Source organism: Pongo pygmaeus, chromosome 6 (genome assembly GCF_028885625.2).
Source record: "Pongo pygmaeus isolate AG05252 chromosome 6, NHGRI_mPonPyg2-v2.0_pri, whole genome shotgun sequence".
NCBI lineage: Eukaryota > Metazoa > Chordata > Mammalia > Primates > Hominidae > Pongo > Pongo pygmaeus.
The window spans coordinates 59,519,174-59,546,904 of record NC_072379.2 but is presented as its reverse complement, the minus strand read 5'-3'; the positions used below and the strand labels follow the sequence as shown (position 1 = coordinate 59,546,904).

At 52.0% G+C, this 27,731-nt stretch overlaps 3 protein-coding genes and 1 long non-coding RNA gene across 12 annotated transcripts; 2 read left to right on the top strand and 2 right to left on the bottom strand.

Moving 5' to 3' along the window:
* Positions 1 to 1,506: 1,506 nt before the first annotated feature.
* On the bottom strand, positions 1,507 to 5,138 carry HOXA11 (homeobox A11). Its single transcript, XM_054495445.2, has 2 exons — positions 4,421 to 5,138; positions 1,507 to 3,019 (listed from the first exon to the last, which is right to left on the bottom strand). The coding sequence occupies exons 1-2, from the start codon at positions 5,136 to 5,138 to the stop codon at positions 2,787 to 2,789; spliced, it is 951 nt and encodes a 316-aa protein (XP_054351420.1). The 3' UTR covers positions 1,507 to 2,786.
* On the top strand, positions 4,443 to 9,274 carry LOC129040675 (uncharacterized). Of its 6 annotated transcripts, none has more exons than XM_063667440.1 (3): positions 4,443 to 6,259; positions 6,672 to 8,000; positions 8,582 to 9,274. In XM_063667440.1, exons 2-3 carry the CDS (start codon positions 7,910 to 7,912, stop codon positions 9,256 to 9,258), a joined length of 768 nt encoding a protein of 255 aa, XP_063523510.1. In that variant the 5' UTR covers positions 4,443 to 6,259; positions 6,672 to 7,909; the 3' UTR covers positions 9,259 to 9,274. The 6 variants fall into 6 exon arrangements, 4 of the variants coding, with proteins under 4 accessions (XP_063523510.1, XP_063523513.1, XP_063523511.1 ...); XM_063667443.1 differs by lacking the exon at positions 6,672 to 8,000 and having other exon boundaries at positions 6,020 to 6,259; positions 8,582 to 8,692; positions 8,818 to 9,274; XM_063667441.1 differs by having other exon boundaries at positions 6,020 to 6,259; positions 7,164 to 8,000.
* HOXA13 (homeobox A13) lies at positions 8,342 to 20,171 on the bottom strand. 3 transcript variants are annotated; one of them, XR_010126897.1, is made up of 4 exons: positions 19,153 to 20,171; positions 17,889 to 18,439; positions 14,778 to 14,882; positions 8,342 to 13,535 (listed from the first exon to the last, which is right to left on the bottom strand). XR_010126897.1 is itself a non-coding variant. In XM_054496015.2 (2 exons), exons 1-2 carry the CDS (start codon positions 20,072 to 20,074, stop codon positions 18,195 to 18,197), a joined length of 1,167 nt encoding a protein of 388 aa, XP_054351990.1. In that variant the 5' UTR covers positions 20,075 to 20,171; the 3' UTR covers positions 16,872 to 18,194. The 3 variants fall into 3 exon arrangements, 1 of the variants encoding a protein (XP_054351990.1); XR_010126898.1 differs by having other exon boundaries at positions 8,342 to 14,882; XM_054496015.2 differs by lacking the exons at positions 8,342 to 13,535; positions 14,778 to 14,882 and having other exon boundaries at positions 16,872 to 18,439.
* On the top strand, positions 20,158 to 27,406 carry LOC129040003 (uncharacterized). Of its 2 annotated transcripts, none has more exons than XR_010126902.1 (4): positions 20,158 to 21,360; positions 22,354 to 22,642; positions 23,175 to 23,316; positions 24,710 to 27,406. It is a non-coding gene; the product is annotated as an uncharacterized LOC129040003 (long non-coding RNA). The 2 variants fall into 2 exon arrangements; XR_010126901.1 differs by having other exon boundaries at positions 20,158 to 21,592.
* The last annotated feature ends 325 nt before the right edge of the window (positions 27,407 to 27,731 follow it).

Sequence of the window (27,731 nt, the reverse complement as noted above, 5' to 3'; positions counted from 1 at the left end):
GATGTGCCCAGCCCGCTGCTATTGAGATCTCATTTTTACATCTAAGAAATCGCTGCAAAACCCCAGCCGGGTTTATAGCGGCGCATTCCAAATATGCAAATTGGCCGGCCCCGGACGGGTTTACGACCACATTGTCACAGCCATCGGAGGATGGGCTTTTATAGGGCTCAGAAATCAAACCCGCGCCCGCCCGCCGCCCGCCCGCGAGCAGTCCTCCTGGCTAGACTCTCTCTAGCAACTTGAGAGACTTTGGTTAATCTTTAACCATCCCAAAAGAAGACTTTCCCTAAACCCAGGCTTCCCAGCCCGCCCCCTCCCTGCCCCCCAGGAGGGCCCTTGTTCGTCTCTGCGTGTCTGCCTATCAACCTAGACATTCATCTCTGGATCTGTCCCACACCCCTTTCAGCTCGATTTCCCCAGTCGCGCCAGTTAGACAAACACACAAACAAATAAACAGAGTGGGGTCTGGGGCCTCTCTCCAAATGCGACCCTATCTGCTGCTCTGGCCCTGCCTGGGTGGCTGAAGAGAGGGTGGGGTGGGCAACAAAGGGCTCTGTCCTTTCAGCCCATCTCCTCAAGGTTATAGGTGATGTCCAATTTTAAGGCAGAAGTTCAAAGGCAGCAAACAAAGACGAAACCGGCATCCTTTTTTTTTTTCCCAAAGGGAAAAAGTAGCCTCAGCTGGAAGCTGGGGAGAAAGCACCCTTAGAGGCTCCTGGGAGTCTGCTCTGCCTTGGAACCCAGACCGGGCTCCCTCTTGCTGAAGCCTCCACGGGCCCCCAGACGGTCCCACTGCAGGCCTACCGGTCCTGAGGTGAGCGAGGGCAGCCTGGGGTCTGACCTGTTGGCCACCTCAGGCCCCAAGGCCCTCTCCAGGGCTGAGGTCAGTCTGAGGGGATAAAGTCCCGTATTCCAGGCCCTGAGATACCACCCAGGTCCCCACTTCCCACAAGGACGTAGCCAACCACCTTGGTTTCTTAAGCCTGGCTTCTATTGTAGCCAATTCCTGACTCAGTCACCTTCTCACCCCCTCAGGGGCCTGATAACTTGCTCCTCGACTAGGTAGGGCATTTTTGGGGGGATGGGGGGAGGGGGGGCAGACATTTGGTAGTAAAAGGCGATCAGGGAGAGGAATGTCACACCAGGATACTCAAATTTCCACCGTCTTTATTTTCCTTGTGCCCAGTTGCCTGTATACATGCTGCCACACACACTGTGGGTAAGAACCAGAATTGAGGACAGGCCAACACTCCCGGTACAAATGGAGCCAACAGACATTTCTTATTACAGGGAGGCAAAGGAGATTCAACGGGAGGGTGCCTGACTTTCCCAGATGAGATCCCCAGGCCGTCCAGGCCGACTGCCTCTGAGCATTTCCCTAACTCTTTCCAAATGTTGCAAGAGATTAAAAAGACCATTCTCAATACCTTTTCCACCCCCTCCAACACCCCAAAGGAAATCAACTAATGGCAAAAAAGAAAAAAAGAAAAAAAAAGGAAAAGAAAATTGGTTATGGTTTCTTTATTTACAAGTTTTTTGAACACCATCCCTGTATGAAGCATACATTCAAATATTCTTAGCAGTGAGCGAGTTTAACCATGGAACACTGTAAACAGATAGAGCCTTTAAATATTTTCATCATCTCTTTTCCCCTCTACATTGCATCCTTTAAAATTCGCTTTGGTTCCTTCAGGGAAATATATATATATAATATAATATTTATCTTTTAAAATAATTCCACCTCACTCTCAGGCTCTTGGAAGGTCACCAGAAGCTGCCAAGCTCAGTTCAAGAGCCAATGAGGGCTGAGTGTGGGGCTGGAACCCGGTGTTTTGGGGGACTCAAGGCCCTCATAGCCAAAGCTGGGGACCTGCTGGCCAGGCCCGCTGCTCCGCAGCCAGACACTGAGCAAATCCAAGTTTCATTACGTGTGGTGGAGAGTTTGCCAAACTGCCGCACTCCACAGCCATTTCCTGCAGAGATCTCAGGGGCCAGTGGCCTGGCCGCAGCCTCTTGGCTTTTCCACGTCTCCCACCTCAGGGAACAGTCCACTCTGCGTCGAGGCTTTGGGCCTGAGTGGCAGGCTGGAACCAAGACCCTCATTTGGTAGAAAGAAAAGCCCGGTGGGCTGTAGGAGGCGGTGGCTAGGAACTCAGGGCTGGATCAGTGTGGTGGGTGGCTAGGAGGAGTGGAAAGACACTGATGCCACCTGGAATCATAGATTTCTTTTCCCACAAGGATTTGCAGCCCTCTTCCACCTCACAGCCACCTCCAAGTCCAGCCGCTGTTCACATGGGCTTTGGAAAGCAGCTTCATTCTGGGCAGCTAGTAATCCTACCCCTTCCTCCTGCCCCTGTCCCCAAGCTGAACTGGGCTTGGAGAGCACACAGCTTTTTTACTCAGGGGTCCTGGGGGTGGGTAGGCTCCCAGTAGAGGGAGGGTGTGGAGGGGTTAGCCTCCAGGGGGTCTGGCAGGGGGCCTAATCCCCAGTGGAGACCACACCCAGCCCGCAGCTCTGCAGGCTCCAAGAGTGAACCACCAGGGGTCCCAAACCTGTCATTCTAGCTGATGCACAGCTCTCAGAATCCAATGATTATCAGGAATCTTAACCACTGAGATCTTAATCAAGAGAGTCCCAGGCCACCTCCTGTGGGGCTATCTCCATGCATCCCTCTCTTGCACACCTCTTTTCAAAAGTCACCATGTGGCTTGACCTTGTCAAGGGCAAAATCTGCATATTATCTCATGTGTATGAAGCCCCCCACCCAATTCCAGCCGCTGTAGTCTTAGAGGAGTGGATTTGCTGAGTAGTACTGTAAACGGTCTCTGTTAATTTTTTTTTCCTTCATTCTCCTGTTCTGAAACCAGATTTTGACTTGACGATCAGTGAGGTTGAGCATGCGGGACAGTTGCAGGCGCTTCTCTTTGTTAATGTAGACGCTGAAGAAAAACTCCCGTTCCAGCTCTCGGATCTGGTACTTGGTATAGGGGCAGCGCTTTTTGCGGGTGCGTTGGCCACCTGTGGAGGTAGAAAAGGCAGGGGATGAGCCAGGTGTGGGGGCTGCAATCCACCCCAGAGCCCATAGATGAGAAGAAGGGCTGCCACGGGGACTGGTGGTCCAGCCCAAGCCTCGTCAAAGTCTGCCCAGGCCCCTGCCTTTAACGCTCCGACTGCATGCTTGGAACGGCCGCAGCTGGAGGCTCAGCAACAGATAAAAGCCAGCTCCCTAAATAGGCCCCCGGGGAAGCTGCTCCCGCTGCCCCCAGAACAGAAAGGAGAGCTTCGCACAGCAACAGGCGAGTTTGCACTGCCTAAGCCTCTTTGAAAGCAGCCGAGTGGGGGTTGCCGGCTGCCTCTCGCCGGCAGACTAAACAAACAGCCGCCTGCGGACATTTCACCTTCCAGCACCTGGGCTGCCCCTTCCCAAGGCAGTAAAGGCGGCTCCAGTCCCAGTCTTTCCCGGCTGCGGCCAAGACTGGGCAGTCGTTAACATCTGGGGCGGCTGCCGGGTCTTTGTCAGCCTGAGTCCTGGCCACCAGCTTCTGCCTCCCCGGCTAGCCTTCCGGCTCCCCCGAGGTGGGGAGGTGGCGGCGGAAGCCCCCTACCCTAGGCCTTCGCTGAGCACCACGGCCACACGGCCATCCTGCACATGGCAGAGCAGCGGCGCTATCTTAGGTAGGGTGAAGGGAAAGGGGGCTTCCCGAAGCTGCGGGCAGGCTCTACTTGCTCCCCGTTAAAAAAAAAAAAAAGACCCACAAGACCAAAAAAAAATCGCTTTTGACACATTGAATAGCAATTGTGAATAACATGCAGTTGGGCAGAAGGAGGCACGTAATTGCCACCACGCCAGAGGAAAATGGCTTCCTTTGGACAAAAGGGCCAACTTTGGGTTAATTTGTTCTTTTAATATATTGCTAGAGCTAAGCGGGCTACTTTATCTGTTAAACGCGCTCCTAGCGCCGTCGTTAAACAGCGACGTCTTTGAATCCCGGCCGGGACTGGAGTCCCGGCGCAACACATGGCTTTTATAAAAATCTCCGGATTACCTCGCTATCAAAGGCTCCCGAAGCCGTTGCAGGGGGAATTTACAGGCGCCCACCTCCGGCTCCCCAGCCTGGAGCTGGCCCCGAGCGGGGTCGAGCTGCCGGGCTTGGGAGCTGAGAAGGGAAAAAAGGGAAAAGGGGAGTTGTTTTTTTTTTTTTTTTTGCAGGCATGCCTTGGCCGGTGGGTATTTCACGGCCAATTTCAGCACTCGCCACGTGATCCCGCCTTTTATAACAAAGTTTTGTTGGGGGAAACCTAAAGGCCCTTCATAAACCTTATATGCTTATAAAACAGCATATAAAAATTTAACAGCGGTGCTGCGCTAGATTTCCAACTCCCCTTTCATAAAGCGCAGGGCGCTGCCTTTATACGTACTGGAGCCGCCGGCCTTGTCCTCAGTGTGGCCGGAAGACGACTCGGGACTGCTGCTGCTCTCGGGGCGCCGCCGCCGCTCTTTCTCCTCTGCCGCCGCCGCCGTCTCCCGGCAGCCGCCGCCGCCGCCGCTGTCCGAACTTGAAGTTGTCGGCGCGCCCGTGGCAGCCGCCGCCGCCGCCGCCGCCGCGGAGGTCGCCGTGGCCGCCGGGGGCCCCTTCTCGGCGCTCTTGTCCCCAGGGTAGTCGGAGGAGGCGAGGTTTTCCGGGGTGCCGTAGGCTGTCTCGAAAAACTGGTCGAAAGCCTGTGGCAGGACGCCGTTCCTGCCCACGGTGCTATAGAAATTGGACGAGACGGCGGGGGTGGGGTGGTGGTAGACGTTGGCCGAGCTCTTGGCCAGCACGTCGCCAGGCACGCCGGCCGCGCTGGGCGCCTGCAGGCAGTCTCTGTGCACGAGCTCCTCCGCGGAGTAGCAGTGGGCCAGATTGCCGCGGGGGTGCCATTTAGTGGCGGGCTCAATGGCGTACTCTCTGAAGGTCACTTCGCGCACGGGTTGGACCTGGGGCAGGTTGGAGGAGTAGGAGTATGTCATTGGGCGCGAAGACGGGGTCTGGGGCAGAAAAGAAGGGAGGCTGGAGAAATCTGGACCCGAGACGTAGTAAGTACAACTTGGCAAATACATGTTAGAGGAGCAGGGACCACGCTCATCAAAATCCATCATTGGGCTACCTTGGGCTCTCCGCAGTAGCCGAGCTTAACATGATTCTCCACTGCAGCTGCCTCTTTGAAGCGGATCCGTGAAGTAGAAATTTGGAGACGTAAAGCTGACGTGGAAATCTATCCCCATCCTTAGCAGGGAGGTGCTGGTCATGTGACCCGATGTTGAAATTGACAAGCTGCGAGCTAGTCCGGGCCTTTTTTCCCCCCCTCTTTCCTTTTTTTTTTTTCCTCCCCTCCCCTCCCTCCCGGCTTCCTTTCTTTGTAGCCACCTCAGGGGAAGCAACAGATCGTCACTCGGTGTTCTCACCGAAAGCACGTAATCGCCGGTGTAACTCATGTTGGCTGGGGGGGCCTCCCGGCGCGCGGAGAGGCTGGGGTGCGCCCCCATGCAGCATGCTTGTGCTCAATTGCAGGGTCCTCGTTCTCGAGTGTGCAGAGGGCGGTGAGAGCTCAACTCTCGTCCCCACCTCCCACCCGCAGCTCCTCACCCGGTGGGTGAGGAATGCCCTGGACTGGGGATAGCCAGGTGGGAGTCCGTCGCTGTGTGGCCTGTGGTCTCGGAGTCGGTTCTCCTGGAGGCTCGCATTTGCACCCCCTTCTTCGCAGTCCCCCTCCCATAGACTTGCTCTGGGAAGCGCTTCTGCCTCCGACCCTAGCCGGAACCCCTTCGGGGCCAGAGTTTGAAGCCGTGGATGTGCCTGCCTCGTGGCTTGTCCGATTTGCACGGTGACTTGATTACACTTTCTCATTCATGGTTACTTCCGAAGCGCTTTAGTGCTTTCCGTCCCTAAACCGCCAACAGCCAGAACGGCTTCTCCCCGCGGTTTGTCACTGAGCCGCAGGGCCCGGAAGGGCCTTCGTCTTACCCGGGATCCACCTCTCCCCTCATCTTCCCTGCCTGCCTCCTCATCCCACCTTCTGTCCTTGGAGAAACCCCCTCCTCCTCGCTGCCTGCCGGGCTTCGGAGTGACTCGGCAGAGACAGAGGCACAGGGGCTGCCCTGCTGCTCACCGGTCCACCCATCTGCCTGGTCTTCTGGAGCTGAGGACTCGGGAAACCATGCAATTGAGGCAAGCCTTGGGCTGCTTTAGAGGCGCTGACATCCGAGGAGCCTTCTCCTGGGTATGCTGCATCTTCGTGGGGGGCCCATCAGGCTGCTTACAGAGCTCCAGGGGTGTGGGGAGAATGGGGGTGGAAAGGACGGGCTGAGGGCCAAGGAGAGGTGGCTGAGAAAGGGGTAACCCGCCTGCTCTCCTTCCTTGCAATGTGTGAGAGTGAAAGCAAGGGATGTGCAGGGCAAAAACTCAGAGAGCTCTGTGCCTTTCCTACTGCTTATTCCACAGAAGGAATACAATATCAGAGAAAGGAGAGGTGCTTCCCGAACTCCCTGCACCTGGGGAAACAGGGATGCCTTTAAAAAGCTAGATTTGTGCTAAGGATAGAGAGAGGTCATAGCAATACTCTGAGTCTAGCTTTCTTGAGAAGAGGGAAAAAAAACAAATTAAGAAGGCAAAATATGCTCCCCATCCTGCAGGATTGAAGGAGCAATGTTTGGAGGAAGTGAAAGAAGGGAGAGGACACAGAGCAGCCAGGCAGGGCCAGGAGCTGAGAGGTGCCCAGACCTGAGGCCTCCCAACAACTCTCTTCTTGGAAGGATCTGGGGTGTTGCTGAAGGAAAATAAAAAATATGTAAAAAGATAACCTTTTGCTTTTCCCTCTCCAGGAAATAGCCAAAGTTATGTACATATCTTGGGGAGATTTAGAGTATAAACTCTAAGATCTTTGGTATTTAAGTGTCAACATCGATCTATTTATTGCTGAGCTGACTGTAACTGACTCAATAACAAATCTAATCATGTATTGCACTGGAAAAGAAATATTCTCATTATGTATTTTCTCCAAAAAATGGCCTACCATTGCGTTTGAATACCTGCTGTAAATATCAATAATATGGAGTAATTACTCCGTAGTCGAGTAAACTAATTTATTAGCATTAATGTTTATGTGGCTCTCCACCTCCCCCCAGCACCACCTTTACAAGGATTGCTTATCACAAATCAAGCTACTTGGACACATTGGTTTAATAAACTCTTTATTCAAGATTTGCTACAAGAACTTTCATGTCCCTTGAATCCCTGAGAACTGAACTTGAAATTATTCGTGCATCTTCAGCTTGACATATTTGTCCACTGTGGCTTGTCCAGAGGGCAGCAGTGCTGTGAGTGAGAAGGTCCAGTGGGAAGGAAGGTTATTGGAGAAGAGCAGCTTCAGACCTCCTAAAGCTGGGAAGCACATTTACAGAATTGCCCTGCAGCGAAAAAAACTTCTATTTCCAGCAGTGACCAACAAGGCAAAATGTTTGTTTCTCCACAGCATCTCTTTTTTAGAGACAGAATATAGAAGACAGAAGGAGAGGTTTCAAACAGCGGTATTCGAGCTGTTCCCTGGCTTGATTTTGGCTATCCCAAGCTCTCTCTCTCTGCAGCCCACCCAGTCCACGCCACCCCTACCTTCGAACAAAAGGAATGCATGAAGGGTTTCAGTGACTTTGCCATAACAAAGGCGCCACCATTGCGGGGCTCGCCCCGCCCCTGGGTGAAGGCAAACAAATTCTTGCACTTGTATTAGGGCTTTTAAGACCATAATTGAACCCGGGGGCGTCTAGGAAAACCGAAAACAGTTCTAGACAGACCTGCGGTTTTATAGCAGTTTTGGCAGTCAACTTCAGCTTGTGCCTGAGCAGACGGGGCTGTGGTGGCCCGCCAGCGGGGGATGCCAAGCCACCTCCCCCAGCGGCACGCAGCCCCTCTCTTAATTAGATCGGTTTTCCCCTGGTGTCAGGGAGAGCGGTCCTGGCAGAAAGGTCGGTATGGGGGTGTGCGCTGTTCCACATAACCACTGCCTCCCATGTCCTCCTCGAGGGCCAAACCGAGAGGGTGCTGGCAGGGCTGGATCCCACGGGTGTCCGCAGGAGACAAAGGCGAATTCCGGAGAAAAGGCTGGGACTGAGAAAGGCGCTCCGGGAGCGGCTGACAGGGCAATTCGGCAGGCTGCACCGAAGCCGGGTGCCCGGAGGGACTTGCCTCCCGGAAGGGGGTGTGTGGGGGCGCTGCCGTGAAGATGGATGAGGAAAAAGGCTTTTGATATCAGCAGAAGGGAAAAAGCCTGGAGTGGTCGAGCACTTTTAGTTGCCCAGCAGGAATAGGAGACGGGTACTCAGCTCCCCAAGGCTGCGCAATGTCCCAGCTTTGCCCGCTCCTGCCCTCGTGTGCGGAATATGCTGGCGGTGTGAATGTGAAGGTTTCTCCAGGCAGGGGGCTGGGGTGAGGGGTGGGCGCAGCTCTGAGGATCTGACCAAATCTAGGGGAAAAAGGGGAGGCAGACCTTCGGGTCCTTGGTTTTGACTTTGCTCTGGAGCCTATGATTGACTCTTCCGCTTTGCAGGAGGTCCAACAGCCGAGCTTAGCCCACCGGGCTCTGGGAAAGACCCGACTGAAGCCAAAGCCGCCCCGGAAGGCCAAGTCCGAGTTCCATTTCTTGAAGAGGCCGGAGCGGGTAAGGCTGTGACACTGGCCCTGGCGACTGGCTTCCCAGGAGCTGTTCTTTCTCAGGAGCTCCACAGCGCGGTCCATCTCCAGAAAACTGTCTTCAGAGTGTATTTCCTTTTATCGTCAACCCAGAGCCCCACCGCGGCTAATGCAAGAGGCCAAAAAATGTTTGGAGGAAGAAAAACAAAGGCAGGAAGTGGCGGCGGCCTGACGGTGCGTGTGTGTCTGCGGAGAAGGGAGGGAGCCGGTTCAGTCTCTTCTTGTTTTTCCAAACTTCAAGGTCCAGGCAGCCCTCTGCAGGGCCGGGCCCCATCGCTCCCCGCGCAGCCTTGGAGGTGGCCACCCGGAGAGGAGAAGGCCAACGCCCGCGCCAGGCTTGTCAGGCGGAAACGGCTAACAAGGAGATTTGGTCAGCAAAACAGACCGAGCCTTTCCGAGGCTTCGTCTGACTTGGCCCGAAAGGTTGGGGAGGGGGGGCTTGCGCAGCGCCTCAGGGACCCTCCTCTCTGGGGACTACCATCCCTGAGCCTTACGCTTCGTTCCACCGCCTTTGCAGGCGGAATATCGGAATAAAGTGGGTCCAGGCGCCTCTGCCGCCTCCGCTTCTTCTTGCAGCCTGAGGGGTCCGGGAGGCAGCGGGAGGGCGCCGGCGGGCAGTGCCCAGGCGGGGTCGCCTCGAGGCCGTCAGTGCGCACCGGGCAATGCGAGGCCTTGTTACCGAGGTTGTTGTGCTGGGGGCGTTTCCAGCACAGTCATTCAAGGGACGTGAGCTGCAAGGATCGTCACTTGACAGGCGGCTTAACACCCTCTCACTCCAAGGGAGGATACAGCTGGGTGGCCGGGAGCACCTCCACACTCCAGGCTTCCCAGCTCCAGCTGGCAAAGCTGCTGGGCCACCCTCTTCTCTCCTTGGGGCTGGCTTGGGAGGCAGCAGCTGCTCCTTGTCCCAGAAATCTGAGAATTCGAAGTCCCCAGTACTTGCACATGCAGCCCTTTGAATGCCCAGCATTTGTCCACCGTCTCAATGTCAATGCCAAGCTGCCCCAGTCACCACTGTCCTTCTCAAGGGAGTCCTGTCCCCCTACAGTTCCTGATCCTGCTCCTGTCCCCCTTATAGTTCCTGTCTCCTGCCCTGCCTCCTTCCAGCCATTCTCACCTGCTGGGACCTCCTATCTCTTCCCTACCTCTTTTGATGCCTCTGCTAGACTGAGCAACGGCTGAGGTGCCACTGGAGGGCATCCAATACTCAGCCGCAGAGAAGAGGGGCTGTTAGGTCCCTGACTCTCGCCCAACTTCGGGCTTCCACCAGAGCCTGAACTGAGTCTCCCACCTCCTTCTTAGGAATACTCCACCCCAAGGCCCCACCAAGTCCGGCTTATCTCCCTTCCTCTCCCCTCCCTTCTCTACCCTCCTTTCTTCCCCAACACTTCCTCCTTCTCTTCTGTGGACCCAGCTGCTGCTTTTCTAGGCTGAGCAACCCAGATGGGCTAGGCCTGGGAGGGGTCAGGACCCACTTGACAGACTGAATCTCACTCCCAGATGGCTGCAGTTAAGTTTCTTTCTTGGTGAATTGCTTAGGGCACCATCAATATTTTGCCTCCTCCTGCTTGCCTAATCCCTTACTTTCCTCTGTCCACAAATGTCACACTGTTTCTAGAAAGCTACACAGAAGAGTATTTCAACCCTGGTGACCATATTGCACACAGGTGCAAGAACTGGCCCGGAGGTCCTGGGTAGAAATGGCAACAGAGCTCTTCTCCATTTCGGGAATATCTCCTTCCAAATCGAAGGGTTCCTGTGGGCACGTCTGTCTTCCGTGGTGAGCTGAGGAGATGGGTTGTCTGGGAAGGCCCAGGAGATCTCCTAGTATTTGTTCTCAGGGCATGGCTGAGAACATGTTCTCAGGGCATTGCCAGATCATTGACGATCCATCACATTTTCCAGGCGCTGCCCAGAGGCAGTACCGAAGCTTCAATAAAAAAATCAAGAGATCAACTCTATCATCACTAGCAGGTGGAGGCAGGGGTTAATTTGTCCCTTTGTTGAGACACCCCACCCTCCCCCAAGGTCCCCAACACTTCCTAAAATCTCAGAAACAGGTAATGCTCTGAAGTGGACTTCATAATTCTGCTTGGTCTGACTGGCAGTTTCAGTCATCCTTCAAAGCCCCTAAATATCTGAAAAGGCCCATACCCTTCCCCTGGCCACTGCAGAGTGGGGCACAGGGCTCAGCTGAGGGTCTCAAGTACCTAAGCAATCTGGTTATCATTTACTTTAGTGGATCCCAAACTGAAGGGAGAAGAGAAGATTACTTCCTTTAATAACTATTTTTATTTTTATTGTTGCCAATTATTAGACTTCTTTTTCCTATAGCATGGGAACAAACGGGGTGGGGAGACTTCGAAGGGCGAAGCCCTAGTTCTCAGTGTCTGCCTTTCATTCCCCATGCAGCTTTGGCCCAAACGGGAATCCCAGCAGAGTTTGTCTGAGATAAAGAAGACAAAAGGGGGTGGCCCAACCCGAAGGTTGGCTCTGGTCCTTGGGTCTCGGTCCCCACAGCTGTAGCTCACATGAAGCCCCCACGCCACAAAGCTCCAATGCTTCCTAGGGCAGCTCCATTTCCACTCAGTGCTCGTGGTGTCTCACATTCCAGGCTTGAGAAGAGCCATCACCCCATCCAGCCCTCCTTCCCTACACACCCTTCCAGGCAGTTCTGCGATGGGACCCATTCACAGACAATTGTTTCTGCTATATATGCCCCCACAGCGCAGCCCATCCACACAGCCCTAGGGGTACAATCCAGATTTTTGGCTTCCGCGAAAAGAAATCCTTTGCATGTCCTCTTTGGTTCACCTGGAGAGATAGGCTCAGCGGCAGATCAGGCTTAAGCTAACTGTTTACCGCAGGACCTGATGCTCTGATCTGCTGGAGGCAGGCTATGGGCAGGGGGTAAGCGGCTGTCTTCCTCGCAGAGCGCAGTGAAGGATTCTTGGGGGCTGGGAGTCAGGAGTTTTTACCTTGGAAGAGTGCGCCTCACATCTCAGTGTGGATTTTAGGCAGGAAAAGAGCATCAAGGGTCTCACCAAAGGCTTGCCACGCACTGAGGGAGGGGCCTGGACTCAGGGACCCCAGGAGAGGCTCTCCAGCAGGGTCTTGGCTCCCCTATCCTCTTCCCCGCCAAGTCGGCCCTATGTTCCTACCAGGACCCAGAACTCCGATCCAGCCACTTCCTTTCCCCTGAGCTTGCAGGTGCTCCCTCTCGCCCCCGCTAGGCCTCAGCGGGCTCCGAAGTCTGCTGGACTGGGGCAAACCCCGCTCTTCTGGGACGGGGACACGGCCTGGGCCACCCGTGGCTGCCGGGACTCCTTTCCAACAGGTCTGGGGATGGGAGAGTTGGAAATCAAGAAAGAACCTCTGCCTCCAGTGCACGAGCCCAGAGCCCAGGCTACCAGAACCCGCTTGCAGCAAGCTAACTGTGTGTCCTGTGCCTTCTTGAGGCGGCGGCAGCGATCGGCCCTGACCATGGAGGCGGCCGTGGCGCGGAGGACTTGACCTTTACGGCGCGAGAGGAGGGCGCTGGCTGAGCCGCTGGGAGGGGGACGCTGCTCTCTCCAGCCTCCTCCACCCAATAGCAGTCCGCTCGACCCACGCCTGCTGCGCGCTCACCCCCTTTCCCCCTCCATTTTGTGCAGTGTCCGCAGACCCGCGGCCGGAAACAAAGCCCCCAGCCCTGCTCTCACCACCCTTCTTGCAAGCTGCTGTCGCCAACCCCCCAGGCCAGAGGCTCAGAGCTAACGCTAAGCTCCTTAAGGCCCTCTCCAGGGCCCTCTTCTCTCGCCTGACCCCAGCCGCCCTCAGCCAGCTCCTGGGTACCACTCTGGGTGCCAGCCGGGACCTGCCGGTGCCACGGTCCCGTGCGCGGGGTCCCGGCCTCGGGCTGCAGGCGGCTCCGGGGCCTACAGCCCAGCTGCGCGGAGCGTGGCAGAGGCGCGGGGCGCAGCGCAGCCCGAGGCTGCCTCCCTCCCGGGCGGACGGCGCGGCCGCTGGGGTGCACAGCGTAGCCCCGCGTGCCAGGCTCGCTCTCCGCTCCCTCGGATAGCTCCCACCCCTCGGCTCCGGGCTCAGAAAGCGGAAGTATTTGGTAGAGAAAAACACGGTTTCTTTTCAGCTCGTCTCAAAATCCCTTTTAGAGAAAATGCTCCTGTCAAGTTTTATTTCCCATTGCAAGCCACCTTCCACGCTGCCAAGAATTAAGACCGGGAGAGATTAAATACCCGATTATTCTCCTGGGGAGGGCGGGGCGGGGCGGGGAAGTGGGCACCCACACCAAACATTCCTTTAAGTCGGCTTGTCCTGATCCAGCCGCGCCCGGGGAGCCCCACGAAGGCCCGCGTGGCCTGCGGTGACGTCAGCCTGCAGTTGCGGGACCACTCACCCGCACAGACACGGCCTTCGCGGTTCCGCGCCGGGACCTCCGCCCGCCGTCCTGCCGCAGCCCCGACCGGCCCGCGTGCCGTCAGAGGGAGGCCGGCTTTACACCGGCCTGAGCCTCCATTTTGAGTAGGGGGTTCTTGTAGAAGCGTGGAGGGTTTGGGGCCGCGCCTCTGTCCCCGAGGGGCGCGACATCAGGTAGCTCTCCGAGTTCACACCCCAGTACCTGGGGGAGGCCCTATGTCGCCGCACAACCGCCGGCAGAGGTTTGGAAATCTCTGAGACCCGTTGTAATTATTTCTGCCCGGTGGATCCGGCTCTTCAGCGTCACGAGAGCCGGGCAGAAATGAAATCAACTGTGGCAAGGCCTTGGCTGCTTTCACGGAGGAATTTTTCTGCGCCAGTGTCTTTTTTCTTCCCTTTAAAATAAAATTAAAAATAGCAAGCACTTCTCAGGCATTCATCAGAGATAGGTAGATGCACGAGGATTGAGTGGGCATTTTCATAAAGAATGAGGCCGGCTGTTATGGACCCGGCGGCCTAGCAGATGAAAACTTAATTAGCGTGCCTGTCCTAAAATCTAGGCATAAATCTCCCTCTGCCTTTTGGATAACGCTACATCTTTGCTTATGAGAAATGGGATGTGAGCAACTCGCTGCACATTTCTCTGATTCTCCAGGTCTTGGTCGGCTGACATGCATTCGATCAAGTTTAAAGGAATGCGCATAAATCAGCAAGCCCCTAGCGTCTCCTTGGGAGAGGTCCGCAAATCCAGGAGGGCGCCTCTGAACCCACCGGGTCTGGGGATTAGCAGTCCAGGGCAACCTCCGTCTCTGTTCCTGAACTCGGGAATTCGCAGAGGAAGCAAGACATTGTATCTTCACCAAGCCCTCCAAACACATGCAGCAGAGTGCAATCTGCACTTACATCTATTACAAAGTGAAATCTGTGTCAACCCTCTGCACACAAATATTGCATCTGCAGCTGAATTTTGCTGCCTAGTGGTGAATTTTTAAGAAAAGATTTCAACTAGGTTGTTTTAATTTTTCTCTTTCCTTTTCTGTTAATTTTTTTTTTAAACCCACAACTTGAATAACTTGAATGGGTGGCTTCAGCTCTGCATCAGTCACAAATAGGAGTGAAATGCACAGCGACATTTAACAATCATCCACTTAAAATAACTAAATAAATATGATAGTACTGAGAGCAGATAGAAAACTAGGGTCTTTTTTTAAAGTCCCATTTTTATTATTTTTTATTCAGGAAGAGTTTTCTTTTTAGAAAAAAAATACTTTAATCAGGCTTTCAACAACGTTATCCATGGATCAGTGGCTGATACTATTATTCCTATTTTTCAGGAGGTGGCTGGTCTCTCCTTGTTTTTTTTTTTTTTTTTTTTTGGTTGTTTTTATTTTTGTTTTTTTAAGGTTTTAGACTGATTGCTATTTGGGCATTAAAGGAGCCATAATAAATAATCCATGCCCACTTCAGGTTATCTGGTAGATCCACAGAAATTTTAAATAGGAGGAGCGTTAGGTAAGATCGACACTATCAATGACCATTTTAGAACTGGGGGGAAAAACCCACAACAACCCTGAAATGTCTTCTGTCATTACAGTTTCAAAAACTAGAGAGAGAAAAAAAGAAGGGTACTACTTTACCCAGGGTTCCAGTAGTGGTGATGGCTTTCGAAAGGGGCGGGATCCGGGCTGGAGAGCTGCTGTTGGCCTCCTTCGTAGGCTCGAGGCTCAGAATATTTCTTACATCTAAAGAAAAATATCCCCCGTCAACAGAAGAGTCCCTTTTGGAGCTGTTCTTAAACACACAGTTTGATCCAGCTTTGAGGGGATTTTCCACCACTTTAAACATTTTGGGAGAAAGTTGTTACTTTGACTTGATGGCAGCTCATTTGGAAATGGAGTACGGTTTGGAACAAGAGGTGGAGAGGTGGGTCTGAAGCAACATTATCATTTGTTTCCACAAGTGGAGTGAAAATCCTCAGGGCAGCAAAATATAATTGAATTTCTCAAGACCTTTCGGTATGTATGTTTCAACACCAGCCTGTTTTTGAGACAGCTTTAGAGACTCTTTCCATAATTCTCATCTATAAAGAAGCTGTGAGTCCTCAGGAGAGGTTGGAGAGGTTTCCGGCAGCCACTTTTGTAACCAATCAATATTATTTTCCAGAAAATGATGAATCTGGTTCTTCCATTCACTATTACTTTCCTCTAACATAAAGATAAAATTAGCCTGCATCTCACAGTTCTGCATCCCACGGCTACTGATTCCACCAACATTTTAATACATAATGTGCACAGCATAGATTTGACAAAAACACATTATCCTATGTGTATATTAAATATACAAACATACATATGTAGTCTTTATGACTCTGAATACAGCACCTGATTGTTGTTAGAGGTCAACAGTAGATATTATTATTATTATTGTTATTATAGTTTTGATGGAAGTTGTTAATATTAAACATATTTATTTATCTTACAAATCAAATGGCAGATTCACAAGCACCAGTATAAGATTGCACACCACCCTGGAGCAGTACTCAGCTCTGAGTTATCCAGGATAACTCTAGTTCTGTATCCAATCCTGTGGTCATTTTGTAGATATGAAATATTAAGTCCTCTTTACTGACCTCTCAAGAAGTGGGTTTCTTGGAATTTCTGAAACATAACTGTAGAACTCTAGAGTTAGCAAGGCATCTGAATCTTAATTTGCTGTAAAGACTCCTCAATAGCTCTAATTACAGTGTGAGACCACCCTGGAGGGTGACGACCAGAAAAGAATGATGATTTAATAACACATCTTAGACTGTAACAAAAATGTACAGCTTTAAAGCAGATGTGCAGAAATCTGATGCAGAGCAAGCCACTGTGAAGACAAATCAAATTTGGCCATTAGAGAAGAGGAAAAAGGCTTCATCTTGTAAAGTACATTTTGTACCTCAATTCTAGAAATCACCTTAAATTACAATATCTTGGGTCATTAGCAATTAATGATATGATATCTGTACAGATTCTACAAATATATATACAAGCACACACAAGCACTAATATGCAAATGTATATATGTGTACACATATTATATATATTTACATATATACAGGGACATGTATAATTTACATATATTCAAATTTGCTCCAGCTGGAGCCAAATAATTGAGTACTGAATCTCTAAAGTCAAGGAGGTAAGAGCTCTTGATTCCCTTGGTTGAAGAATTACAAGGAGGCTTGTCAACGCGAGGTGGCGCCCTTGGTCTACTAATTCAGCTAAGGCCAATTCATGAGTTGTCAAAAGTCAAGGTCACAAATTGTCTTTTTTCGTCAAGGTCAAGGTTTAAGGCCTTTCGTATTCCTGTCATTTCAACAAATATCAAAACCTGCCCTCTCAGACACACGCAGACCCAACAGCAGATTTTAAAATATGACAGCCTAGGCATTGCTGATACAAAACAACTGGTTTTCATTTTCCACAGGGAGCCTGGGAATTCATACTATCTCTTCCTCCTTTCTTTTCTCTCCCTTTTGGAATACCTGACACTTTAATCTCCTTGAAGCACTTATCATTTTTTAGGATTTTAGTTATGAGGGATTTCTCCCTTTTCTTAAAAATTTGGTAGCAAAAAAAGTACTGAATAATAATAAAGAATGGTCCTTGATTTATATAAGACAAACCTGCTCCTTTTCTTTCTGTGCAGCGCACATTTAGCATAGGAAAGTAAAGAGTATTTTCTGAAGATTTTAATGGCAGTGACTATTTTATTAACAGAATTAATATCATGATATCACTATCTACAGGTCTAAGGTTTTTTTTCATTTTTAGTAGAAATATTTAAAAAGCAGGTGCACAAATACATTTTCACAGTGTGCTGAATGTCTTTATTTACAAGATATCATTCTATAGTGAATATGAACAAAATGAATGTGCTGGTTGAAATAACTGCTTGATTAAAAATGTGCTGTGAAGACGAATCACTAATCTTTCTAATGCACTCTGATAACACAATAAACATGGAAAAATACTAATCTCTTAATAGATCAAAATATAGAATGTAGACACCTAAATATTTCAGGGGAATGAATTTTCATTCTGAGTTTTCTAAAAAAGAAAAAAGAAAAATGATTTCTCCAGCAAATGTTTAGCAAATATTGGGAAATGCCAATTCAAATGAAAAAACGAATTGTATTCAAACCAAAGTCCATCATGCTGGGATGGAAACTCTCGGGAGATCTCACATAAAGTGAATTCTGCGAATCATCTGATGATTTAAACATTTTCAAAAAGATACCAAATCCTTTGGAAAATAATGGATATTGGGGCAGTAAATATAGTCCAAATGCCACAAAATATGCTTGTTATAAACAATTTAAAATTATTCTTAAAAGGACATTACCGACCCGGGTTCTCTTGTAACCTGAAAGATTCAGCTGGTTGGTTTTACTATACTTCCAAGACAAATGATCCTCAGAAGAGTTTTCTCTCCCTTTCTCCCTTCACAGCAAATATTCCAAGATCATTATTTCAGTACCTTCTCGTTTCCCCTCTAAATCTATACACAAAATGTTTTGCAGAACATACAACAACGGTAGGAATTTCACTAAGATTTACCTGAGCAAACGCTTAACATGCAAAGGGAATGGCGACCTAAGAAGGACAAGCAGATGTTTACAATGGCCTCTTGAGTTTGTAACCAACTTCCAGATTATTACCATCTAACGCAGTGTCCTAAAATATAACGATCACATAAATACTTACAAGATTTCAGTAACTGTGTAACTTATCTGAAATTGCGTATTTTGGGGGTTGACGTTTGACATTTAACGGGCTGGGCTGGTGGGGTTGGCGGAAGAACCGGCAGTCTTTACCTTTCTTAAAGTTTTAAAACAGTTGTAGATTCCATTAAAGAGAAAGAGATCTCCTTCAGGAGAGCAAAATGCCAGTGTCTGTCTCTTTCTCTTTCCCATTCTTCAATTATTATTAAGCATTATTATCATTATCTGGGTAAAGCAACGAGTTCTGAAGCGTTTCTTCAAGTTGCCTTCTTGCTCCATTTTTAATCCATTAACTAGTGGTTTTCAGTTTGTTGATGACTTTTTTCTCTTTAACCCTCCTGTTCTGGAACCAGATTGTGACCTGCCGCTCAGAGAGATTCGTCGTGGCTGATATCCGCCTCCGTTTGTCTTTAGTAATGAATTTATTCGTGGCGTATTCCCGTTCAAGTTCTTTCAATTGCACCTTGGTATAAGGCACGCGCTTCTTTCTCCCCCTCCTATAGGAGCTGGCATCCGAGGGATGGGAGACCACGTCTAGAAGACAAGGGAGAAGGCAAGTTACACAGGGATCGGACCCCAGCCAGGGCGTAGGCGACAGCTCGATCTGAGCCACCCGCCTTGCAGCGCCCGGCTGCTCTTTGCCACCCGCTGTACAATCCGGCCTTCTGCCAAAGCCTAGAGAGTCAGTGAGGAAGGTAGTTAGTTCTGAACTGAAATGAAATCGCCCAGGGCTCCAGTGACTTCCCCAACCCGGCCATCCTGCAGGAGCAGCGCGTAGGCAGCTTCGAGAGATAGCCTGGTCCAGCGGCCCACACCTTAGCGCCAGGCTCAAGGTACAACACTTCTGTGCCTGCCTCCTTTCTGGGTGCCTGTCCCAATACTCGAAGCTTCTACACTGAAACCATTTTTGAGAGAATGAATAGGGAGGGGCAATTGGGGGAGCTGTTTTCTGGTCAATTTCTCATCCTTAAATTGGTGTCAGGGGCTGGGGAGGGCGGGGCGCAGAGGGAGAGGGAAGCTAGCCGAGGTCTCCACAAGCCACCCCTCACCCAGGGAGGGCCAGGGACCGGCTCAACTCGAGGCAGTGCAGGCAGCCCCAGCCAGCCATGCTCGGGCTCCCAGGGGTGCAGAGTCGCTAGGGCAGACCAGGAAGAGAACAGAAAGGCACCCGGGATCGCCCGGGTGCGAGCGGAGAAGAAGCTGGAGCAGAGCCGGAAGACCAGGGCTGGGAATAGGTCGTCATTTACCGGGCAGAGTGGACTTCCAGAGGTGGGGAGGCTGCGCCTGCTCTTTGGGGCAGTACATTTGGCCGTTCCAGCCGTTGGGCAGCGCCCAGGGCTGGTAGCTTTCCATGGGAAGACCCAAGGGCTCGTGGCGCGACTCGCCGGGGCCCCCGAGGCCCGGCACCACTGGCATATCCAGGTAGCCAGGCATGGGCTGATGGTGGTGGTAAGGCCCGGCTGCGTAGCCCTGGTGGTAGAAGGCGAACTCCTTAGCGCGGGAGCTGAACTCCTCGGCAGCTGGGCCGGCGGTATCCATGTACTTGTCCGCGAAGGCGGCAGCGGCGGCGGCCGAGGCGGGCTGCGCGCACGACTTGATGGCGTTGGGGTGCGGGCCCATGCGAGCGCACGGGTAGTAGCCGCTGCCGAAGTAGCCATAGGGCAGCGCCGCAGGCCCCGACGAGCTCTGCGCCGCTGCCGAGCAGGGGCTGCATTGCTTGGCGGCCTCTGCGCCCGCCGGGCCCGCCGGGCCGGGCCCTCCAGAGGACGACGCGGCGGCGGCGGCGGCGGCTGCAGCGGCAGCGGCGGCAGCAGCGGCGGCAGCCGACGGGGGCGCCTCCCCGGGGGCGCTGCTGTAGGCGGACGCGGCTCCTGGCGCCAAGGGCGCCGGGTGCGCCATCAGGTTGCGGCACTGGTTGGCCGCGGCCGCCGCCGCGGCCGCGGCCGCCGCCGCCACCGAGAAGTTGCCCCCTGCCGCCGCGGCCGCCGGGTGGGGGAAGCCCCCGCCCCCGGCCCCGGCCGCCGCCGCCGCTGCCGCCGCTGCTGCAGCCGCCGCCGCCCCTTCCATGTTCTTGTTGAGCTCGTCGGCCACCAGGCCGCCGCCGTTGTCGTAGAGAAACATGACTGTGGGCTCGATCCAGCGGGGGTGGAGGAGCACGGAGGCTGTCATAGCCCGAGCCGCATGGAGAAGACCCCAGTGGCGCTGTTTTAAAAAGCCCCCAAGAAGTGAAGAGCGCGCGGCGCGGGGCCGGGGCCCGAGCGAGGGGGGCGGATCGCGCCCCGCGGGGTCGCGCCAGGCGGCCGCCCATTGGCCCGGCCCCCCCGCTCCGCCCACGGCGTATGCAAAGCGGGCGGCTCCGACTCCAGCTCTGCACGGTGCACCCGCCGTCCCCGCCGCGGCCCGCGCCGTCCCCAGCGCCAGCGCCAGCCGCGCGGCCGCGCACCATTCACCCGGGGGAGAGGCGGGAGAACCTGCGGGTGGGGCAGGGAAGGAAGGGCGGCCGCATCTCCGCCCCCCTTCCCTTCCTTTATCCCAGTAGGGCCCAGACCCGCGCAACCAGGCGGGGAGGGGAGGTGGGCGCGCGATTGGGTTGCGATCTGGAGCGGTGGGGACAGGTCAGGTAATTCTGCCGGCGGTCAGGGATGGGAGAGTGGGGAGGACGGGACCAGCCTAGCTCAGAATGGGTGTTTCTTGGAGCCTCTGGGACTGTTTTCTTTCCAGGAACCGGGGCGTATTTCTGCAGTGAGACCCTAGGACGGACATCGGCGCCTTCGGCTTCGATGGAGTTGCGATTTTGCTCTTTCCAGGGAAACAGTGGCAGGGTGTTTGCTGCTTGTCGGTTCCTGCGGATATGCCTGGCTCATGGGTCCCAGGACATTCCACTGGAGGCTTGGACTGCATTTAGGAGCCCCTATCCCTTCCCTGTCCACACTGTTATTGAGCAATTTCATATGTTTGCATTTAGACCCATAGACTCAGAACGACTCATCACAAACACACACAGTGTACACTCACATTCGCACACTTAGGTATACAGCCTGATCCTTGCTCTGACCCGGTAACAACGCTTCCTCCTCCAGAGACTTTGAGATAGAGCGAGCGATCCGTGTGCACCATTCATCCATGCTCCCACCTCGCCAGTATGGCTGGCTTGTTCTGGAAGGGGCTTAAGAGGAACAAGCCCCAGCTGTGCTTCTGGCTGGGACTTAAGCCCCCCTTCTGGGCCCTAACGCCACGCTTCTTTGTGGACCGGACCTGACTCTCCAGGAACCTGGGAACCCGCTATTTCACTCTACTTTGGGACAGGAAAAAGGGTATCTTTGGGGCCACTTCCTGCCTTCCCCTCAAGTAGGATCTCCAGCCTGCAGAGGGTGCCTAGTCCTTCTTTGCCCAAGAACCAGCCCAAGAAGCCTTTCCTCTGTGCCTGGGAAATGCAACTTTTTCTTGGGAGCATGGTAAGGTGTTGGTGCTGAAGAACAAAGCAGCGACCCTTCTTGCAGCTGCCATGTTTTGTCGAGGGGTTCTGGGGGTCCTGCTGCTTTAGGGCCACATACTTCCACTTCCTGATTCACTACTGTGAGCTGGTCAGATGCCTAGAAGAGGAACAAGCGTTCAAAGTGAAAGTGGGCACATTACCGGAATAGTGCTGGGGAGAGTGCTGGATTCTTTTCCACCCCAGGCGCACTGGTGAGAAGCCAGGCTTGGACCTGTCCTCTGTTCCTAGCTTGCACAGTCAGCCCTAAACTCAGAGCAGCATGCATACCACCCCCCACACACACACCACCATCTGCTCTCTAAGGCCCCTGGGCTTCCTGCAGGATCCAGACCAATGTGGCTGGGCTTGGGCTTTTATCTGTCCTGATCCTGGGTTTGTCCTGACCAATGTAAGTGTCGCCCAATAAAACCTTCTATGACCCCCACACCAGCCACCCCCCCACCAAGTGTGCCCTTTCCTTCTTGACTTTTTAGCAGTTCTGGGTAAATATTGATTTGCCCCCAGTTTACCTTCTCCCTGACTGGCCATTTGCAGACTCAGGAACTAGCCTCTGTAGGGACTTGATTTTTCTGTTACTTTCTGGCCGTTTCACCACCCCCCTTCCTCCCTCCAAGTGGCATTGTAAAACTCACAGTGACAAAGAGACAGAGTAGGGTTCGAGGACCCTGTTCCTGGGGACTTGAAGGCAGTTTTACATACGGGTCAGACACGGCTGGAGGCCAAGGTCAAGTTGAAAGTTGCAGTCCAGCCAGCATGAGAATTGCCATGCAAGCGTAGAGACACAGGCAGCAGCAAAAGGCCCATTGCCCACATCCCCTCACTCTTAATTTTCTCTCTCTTTTTAAAATTCTCGGCTCTGACTCTGTTCGGCTGCCCAGAATTTTTTGGTGCCTTCGTGGGGTTTTTGGGGCGGTGTTCACCGACTCTTCTTCTCTGCCTCCGCCCTGCTTAGCCAGGGCTTTGAGCCTCTTAGGTTTTCCAGCCAGACCCGGAAAAACGAAAACACAGCTTGGGGAGCCCCCACTAGCCGGCGCCTGTGCCAGCTCACCTCTGGCCATGGCGCAGCTGCCGGTGCACACGGCGGCCAAGGCCAGCTCCACATTCTTCCCTCCCCTCCCACTTCACCGGAGCCCCGAACCCTGCGCGCAGAGAAAGGGTCTCAGCTCCACAGACGACTGGGTCCCTCCTCACCAAAAATGGTGAGACAAGATTTCATCTGTCGGCCGAGGAGCCACAAGCAGGTTTGTCTGAGAGGGATGGTGCTGGGGGAAGGCTTTGGATTGCATCTCAAATTAAGCTTTGCTCCTTAAATGTGGCGCTCTTGCCAAGAAAAAGCTTGGGGCCTGAATTCTTGAGATTTATGGTGCACCTTTAGTGATCAAATTTATCTGGACTTTTTTTAGTTCCCCGATGTGTCCCTATCATTTAAAAAAAAAAAACCCCTCTCAAGACATGCTTATTTAGAGGAAGGCACCCTGCTTGTTCCTTTCTTGTCTTGGATCTCAATATATATCTTATTTTTCTACCAGACATGTCCATGGCGTCATGGCATGCCCCACTGTTTTCAAATGTCTGCATGTCCTGTCAGCATTGAGTTGTAGCCACCAATCAGTGGAGGTGGTTTATAGAAGGAGAATGAGCTCTGAATAATTTTGGGTCTGAGTTTCAGAATTTCTACTCACTTTTAAGCAAGAATAATCTTCCTTCCTGTCTTCTGCTGAGGGAGATAAGATATTTATTAATGGTTCCCAATATGATTTCTTTCCCTGCCAGGCAGCCAACAAACTGACTTGCTGTGGCTGAAGAAAGTTTGGAGGACAATTAAGATGAGTGTGCTCTGGGAAGCAAGCACAGACCCTCCTAGCATTCTTCCTCTTTTCCCAACGGCAAGGTCAAGATGTGCTTGCCTGCCAAGGTAGTGGGTCCTGATCTTCTGAGCTGTCTGTCCCTCTGATTTTTTGTTCTCCAGGCTCAGGAATTCCTATAGGATTGCAGAGGCACCTTCAACCTGACAATTTTATATTCTCAGGCTCCTCGTGGGTTAGACTGGGGAAGCCAGGGCACCCACTAGGATCGGCCGGCAGCGGTGGCACCTTAGGCATGACAGCCAAGCAGAGGGCTGCATGAGTAGAGGTGGGAGAGGTGGGAGAGGCTGCATTCACTTCCCAGGTACTGTCTGGTGCACTGATTTCCCCGGTGGAGCCCTGAGAGGGCAGTGCAGGCAGGACCGGAGGGTAGTTTCTGCAGCATGGCCTTTATTTCAGGAATCACCAGAGCCTTTCTCAGTGTTCCAAAATGCCTTGGCTGACAAGGCTTCTTACTTCCTGGGGTAGGCCATGGTGCCCTGCCGGGACTGATTGCCCAAAAACCTCTCACTGAAGAAAAAGACCGCGGCTAGGTTTTTCTGGGTGGGGGACTGGATGCCAGCCTGGTCCACGGGGCTCTGGGCTCCCAGCATTGGAGGAGAAAAGGAAAAAGGGAAACCAGGTTTTAATCGAGCTTGATTTTCATTAGCAAATGAAATTTACCTGCTCTCACTTTAACTCCGAGGAGGCTGTCAGCACTGCTCCCTGGCACTATTCCTTTGCATCCATCCAGCGTTAGGATAAACACTCCTTGGTTGGTTCTAAAGGCGCTTTGTATTTCAGGATATTCATGTGCTTTTAATGTATCCAAGCAGCTTTAAAAGACACTTTTGCGGAAAATCTTAACCCTCTCTCTCCCACCCTAGGTGGGCTGGGGCACAGAGATAATGGCAAAGGAAGAAAGATCCAGAGGAAAAACTGGTTGAGGGGCTGAGGAGAGAGAAAGAGAAAAGACGAAATCGTCAAACAGTGTAGCACCTCTGAAGCCAAACTTGAGCAGATCATTTGGGAAAGGAGCAAGTGGGCGACGGCTCTGCTTATGGAGGGAATTTTGAGTGTCCCCACCAGGTGGAAGCTGTAACCTCTTTCTTAAGGGGAAAGGGTTGGTAGGTCCTGAGATCTGGGCTGAAGTTGGCCAGTGGACCGGGAAATGGTGCATCGAGTCACTCACTCAACCTTTTGTTCTAGATTTTTGTGCATTTGAAACAATAATAAGGCAGTAAAAGGCTTGAGGCTGTGGGATAGTTTTGGGTTATGGTAACTGCCATGACCAAATGTTAACATGGTGAAAGTGGAAGTACAAGGTCCAGGAAGATCTACAGGGACCCCCACTTTGCCTTTAAGATCCCTTCATGGGGTGGATCTCAAGGACAGCAGGTTTTTGGAGGAGCAGCTCTCCTGCTGCCTGTAGAGTTTTTGTTTTGTTTTGTTTTGTTTTTTCAGGTACCACAAAGCCACTAGCGCACAGGGATTCAGAAAAGACGGCAGGAGCCCAAGGAAAACTCCAATTTGAGTACAGCCCTGCCCTGTTTTCCCCAGAGAGTCCCTGAGCAAGGAGACCTCCACCCCACACACACCATTTCAGAACAATCAGGTTCCAGACTCCCATGAGGAGCATCTCCCACTCCACAGCCTTGGCCAGCCGCGCCCGGACTCCTCAGAGCTGGCCCAAACTCCGGCCTCCAAAACTCGGCTCTGGGAGGCCTAAATGACTCCGAAGCCGGCGGCGGCCGTGGCAGCGGCCGTGGTGGTGGAAGAGCTCTTTTCCCCGACAGTGCCACTGATCGCTCTTCACTGGCACTGGAAACAGCCTTCGCGGAAAGGACCGGAGCATGCGTTAGAAGCAGAGGGAGCTTGGAGAAGGGTTCAGCTGGAAGGAGGAAACGCCTTCTCGCAGTGCGCGGCCAGCCCGCGGGGGACACCGGCTTGCTGGACTGCGGGGGCCTGTGCCACCCAGGGAGTGACCTGCGGGTCACTCAGCCGGGGCGCTGGGCGAGCGCGGGACGGCCCGGAGAATTCCGTGCGGCTGCGACGGGAAAAGGACGAGGGATCTCTGTACCCGACGCTGCCACTGGCCCAAAGGAATTTTACCCGCGAGCGCCCACCCCCACCCTAGCTTGATGCTTACGCCCGCAACAAAACAGGAAACCAGGACCGGGCAGTGCATTCTTTAAGTCAACAAATACACTGAAGACTTCGAGCGTGTGAAGGAAGTAGGGGGTTTGCACGTAAGCCTGGCCCCGCCGGGCTCGGCTTTCTCGCTGAGAAAGCGGCGCAGGCAGCCAGGCGGCCTGGGCCCGCGGGGGTCCATCTCGCCCTAGACTCCTAAGAACTCCCACGGCCCTGTTCCCAGTTGCGAATTCTTACTGCACAAAGCGACGGAGGGAAGGAAATTCACCAGCGCAGCGAGGAGGAAGGTGAACTCAGGACCCCTTCAAGTACACACTGAGGTGTGATCAGAGTTTTATGGGCACGTTATATGCTGTAATCATAACGATGTGTGTGCCTTGATATGCACGCATATTCACGCATCAAACGTGCATACACACACAGAGTGAATGTGTGCATCCAATGTCATGTGGGTGAAATACAGGTATCATACCCAGCCCTACGAAAAAAAATTCGCCCTGTCGGACCAGCCTGGTGACATACTTCGCTGGTGCATCTCCTTACTCACTCTTACTTTTCCGACCCCTCACCATTCCCTCTCCTGTGGCTTGGTAAATACACCTGTCCTCCGTGGAAGGTGAGTCCTGGACTGGCGTTGCCCGGTTCGCATGTCCTCCCCAGAACCTCCGTCTGGCCCCAGGGACCCTCACTGAGCGGGTCTAGAGCACCCAGCACTGTTCAAGGAGCAGCCGCTGTTCCTTTGTCCCGCAGCTCCAGCCCCGTTCGGCCCAGCTCTCAGGGAAACGAAGCGCTCAGTAAGAACTTTTGATATTAGTTTGTATGGGTATTTACACTCTGGTGAGGGGAGCTGAGTACGGAAGCTCCATTAATCATACCCCAACCTCGGGTTTAGATATTCAGTTTATGGGTGGGGAGAGGGAGTTTGCCGGAAAGAAAGCATCAAGGTTGGCCGCTGACTCCAGAGAAATGAAAAGGGAGCAAGGTCGTTTTCTGTTTCTGGAAATCAAGAATTAGGAATGGGCAAATACAGGTGCTAACCAACAGACCACTTTTTTGTTTTTTGGTAGCCCTTTGGCAGGGATAGTTTTTCCACCTTTGCCCGATACAATTTTTTTAAAAAAATCCTTTTGTTATGGAATTTGTCAAACACACACACAAGCATAACAAACCCCTATGTATCCAGCTCCTAGTTTTGACCCCTATTATAATTTCATCTTCAATGTTTTATTATCCACTTCCTCTCTCTCTATCTTTAGTATTTTAAAGTAAATCCCAGATAGCATCACATCATTTCACCCCCACCATAGGATTTCAAAGATCTGTTATATTTCAAGATTGAGTAAAAGGGCTTGAAATTGAGTTATTGCAATGAAACTCTAGAAAAAACTTGAGGGTTCACCCAGGAGTAAGCTGGACAAAAAAGGGGTTTGAGGGGTGGACCCATCTTGCCTAAAAATCTTGTCTCATCTTTCTAAAAATTACATATGAAAGAGGAAGATTTATGTTACCTTTTTATGTGAGAGAATCGTCCTTTAATAGAAAATTTCTGTTGCTGCGTCAGAATTATGGGGGAACACAAAAAACCTACCTCTGTCCTTAGTGTGTCCTAAATAAACATATATTCACTTATTAGTGGGTAAGTGACTATATTCTATTTCAGCACCACTCCTCCCCTGGTAGAAACTCAAAAGAAATTTCTAATGATTAAACTAGGAAAGTTTGCACTGAATTGATGGCTCATCAGAGCAACAGCTGTTTTCAGGAAGAAATTCAATGCCATGCATTGAAAATATCCCCCTAGCAATAGGGGTTGTTTTTTTTTTTTAAAGAATGAATAAAGGTGTTATGGTTTCTTTTGTTTTAATCTGGTAGTCTAATTTACGATAAGCATGATTCTCCCTGTCAAACTCTGAAAGTGACTTAACTGAAAGCCTTGGCAACTTCAGAAAGCAAAAAGGTAAAAACAGAAAATAGCACACTGTTGAATTTGACAACTTTTACACTACCCAGCTGCTTAATAAATTCTAACCCCACTTGTCTGAGTGGATACTGATCATCTTTTCTATGGCAGTATTTTGTATTTGGGTTGTTTGTGGTTTCTTAATTAATTTTTTTGAGTAGTAATTAAATATCTGGAATGCTTTTACACTAAGCATATAAATTCTCATGGTATTAGAAAAGAGCTATTTGATGAAACTCATAAGGGGTATGTAAATTAAAAAAGAGAAGAAAATGTGTGTATATATTTTACAATAATCTCGAACGACTCCAACTGTATGTTGCAGAAGCCATGAGCTCTCTGCCCACTGTCTGTGGGGTATCAGCAAGATCGACT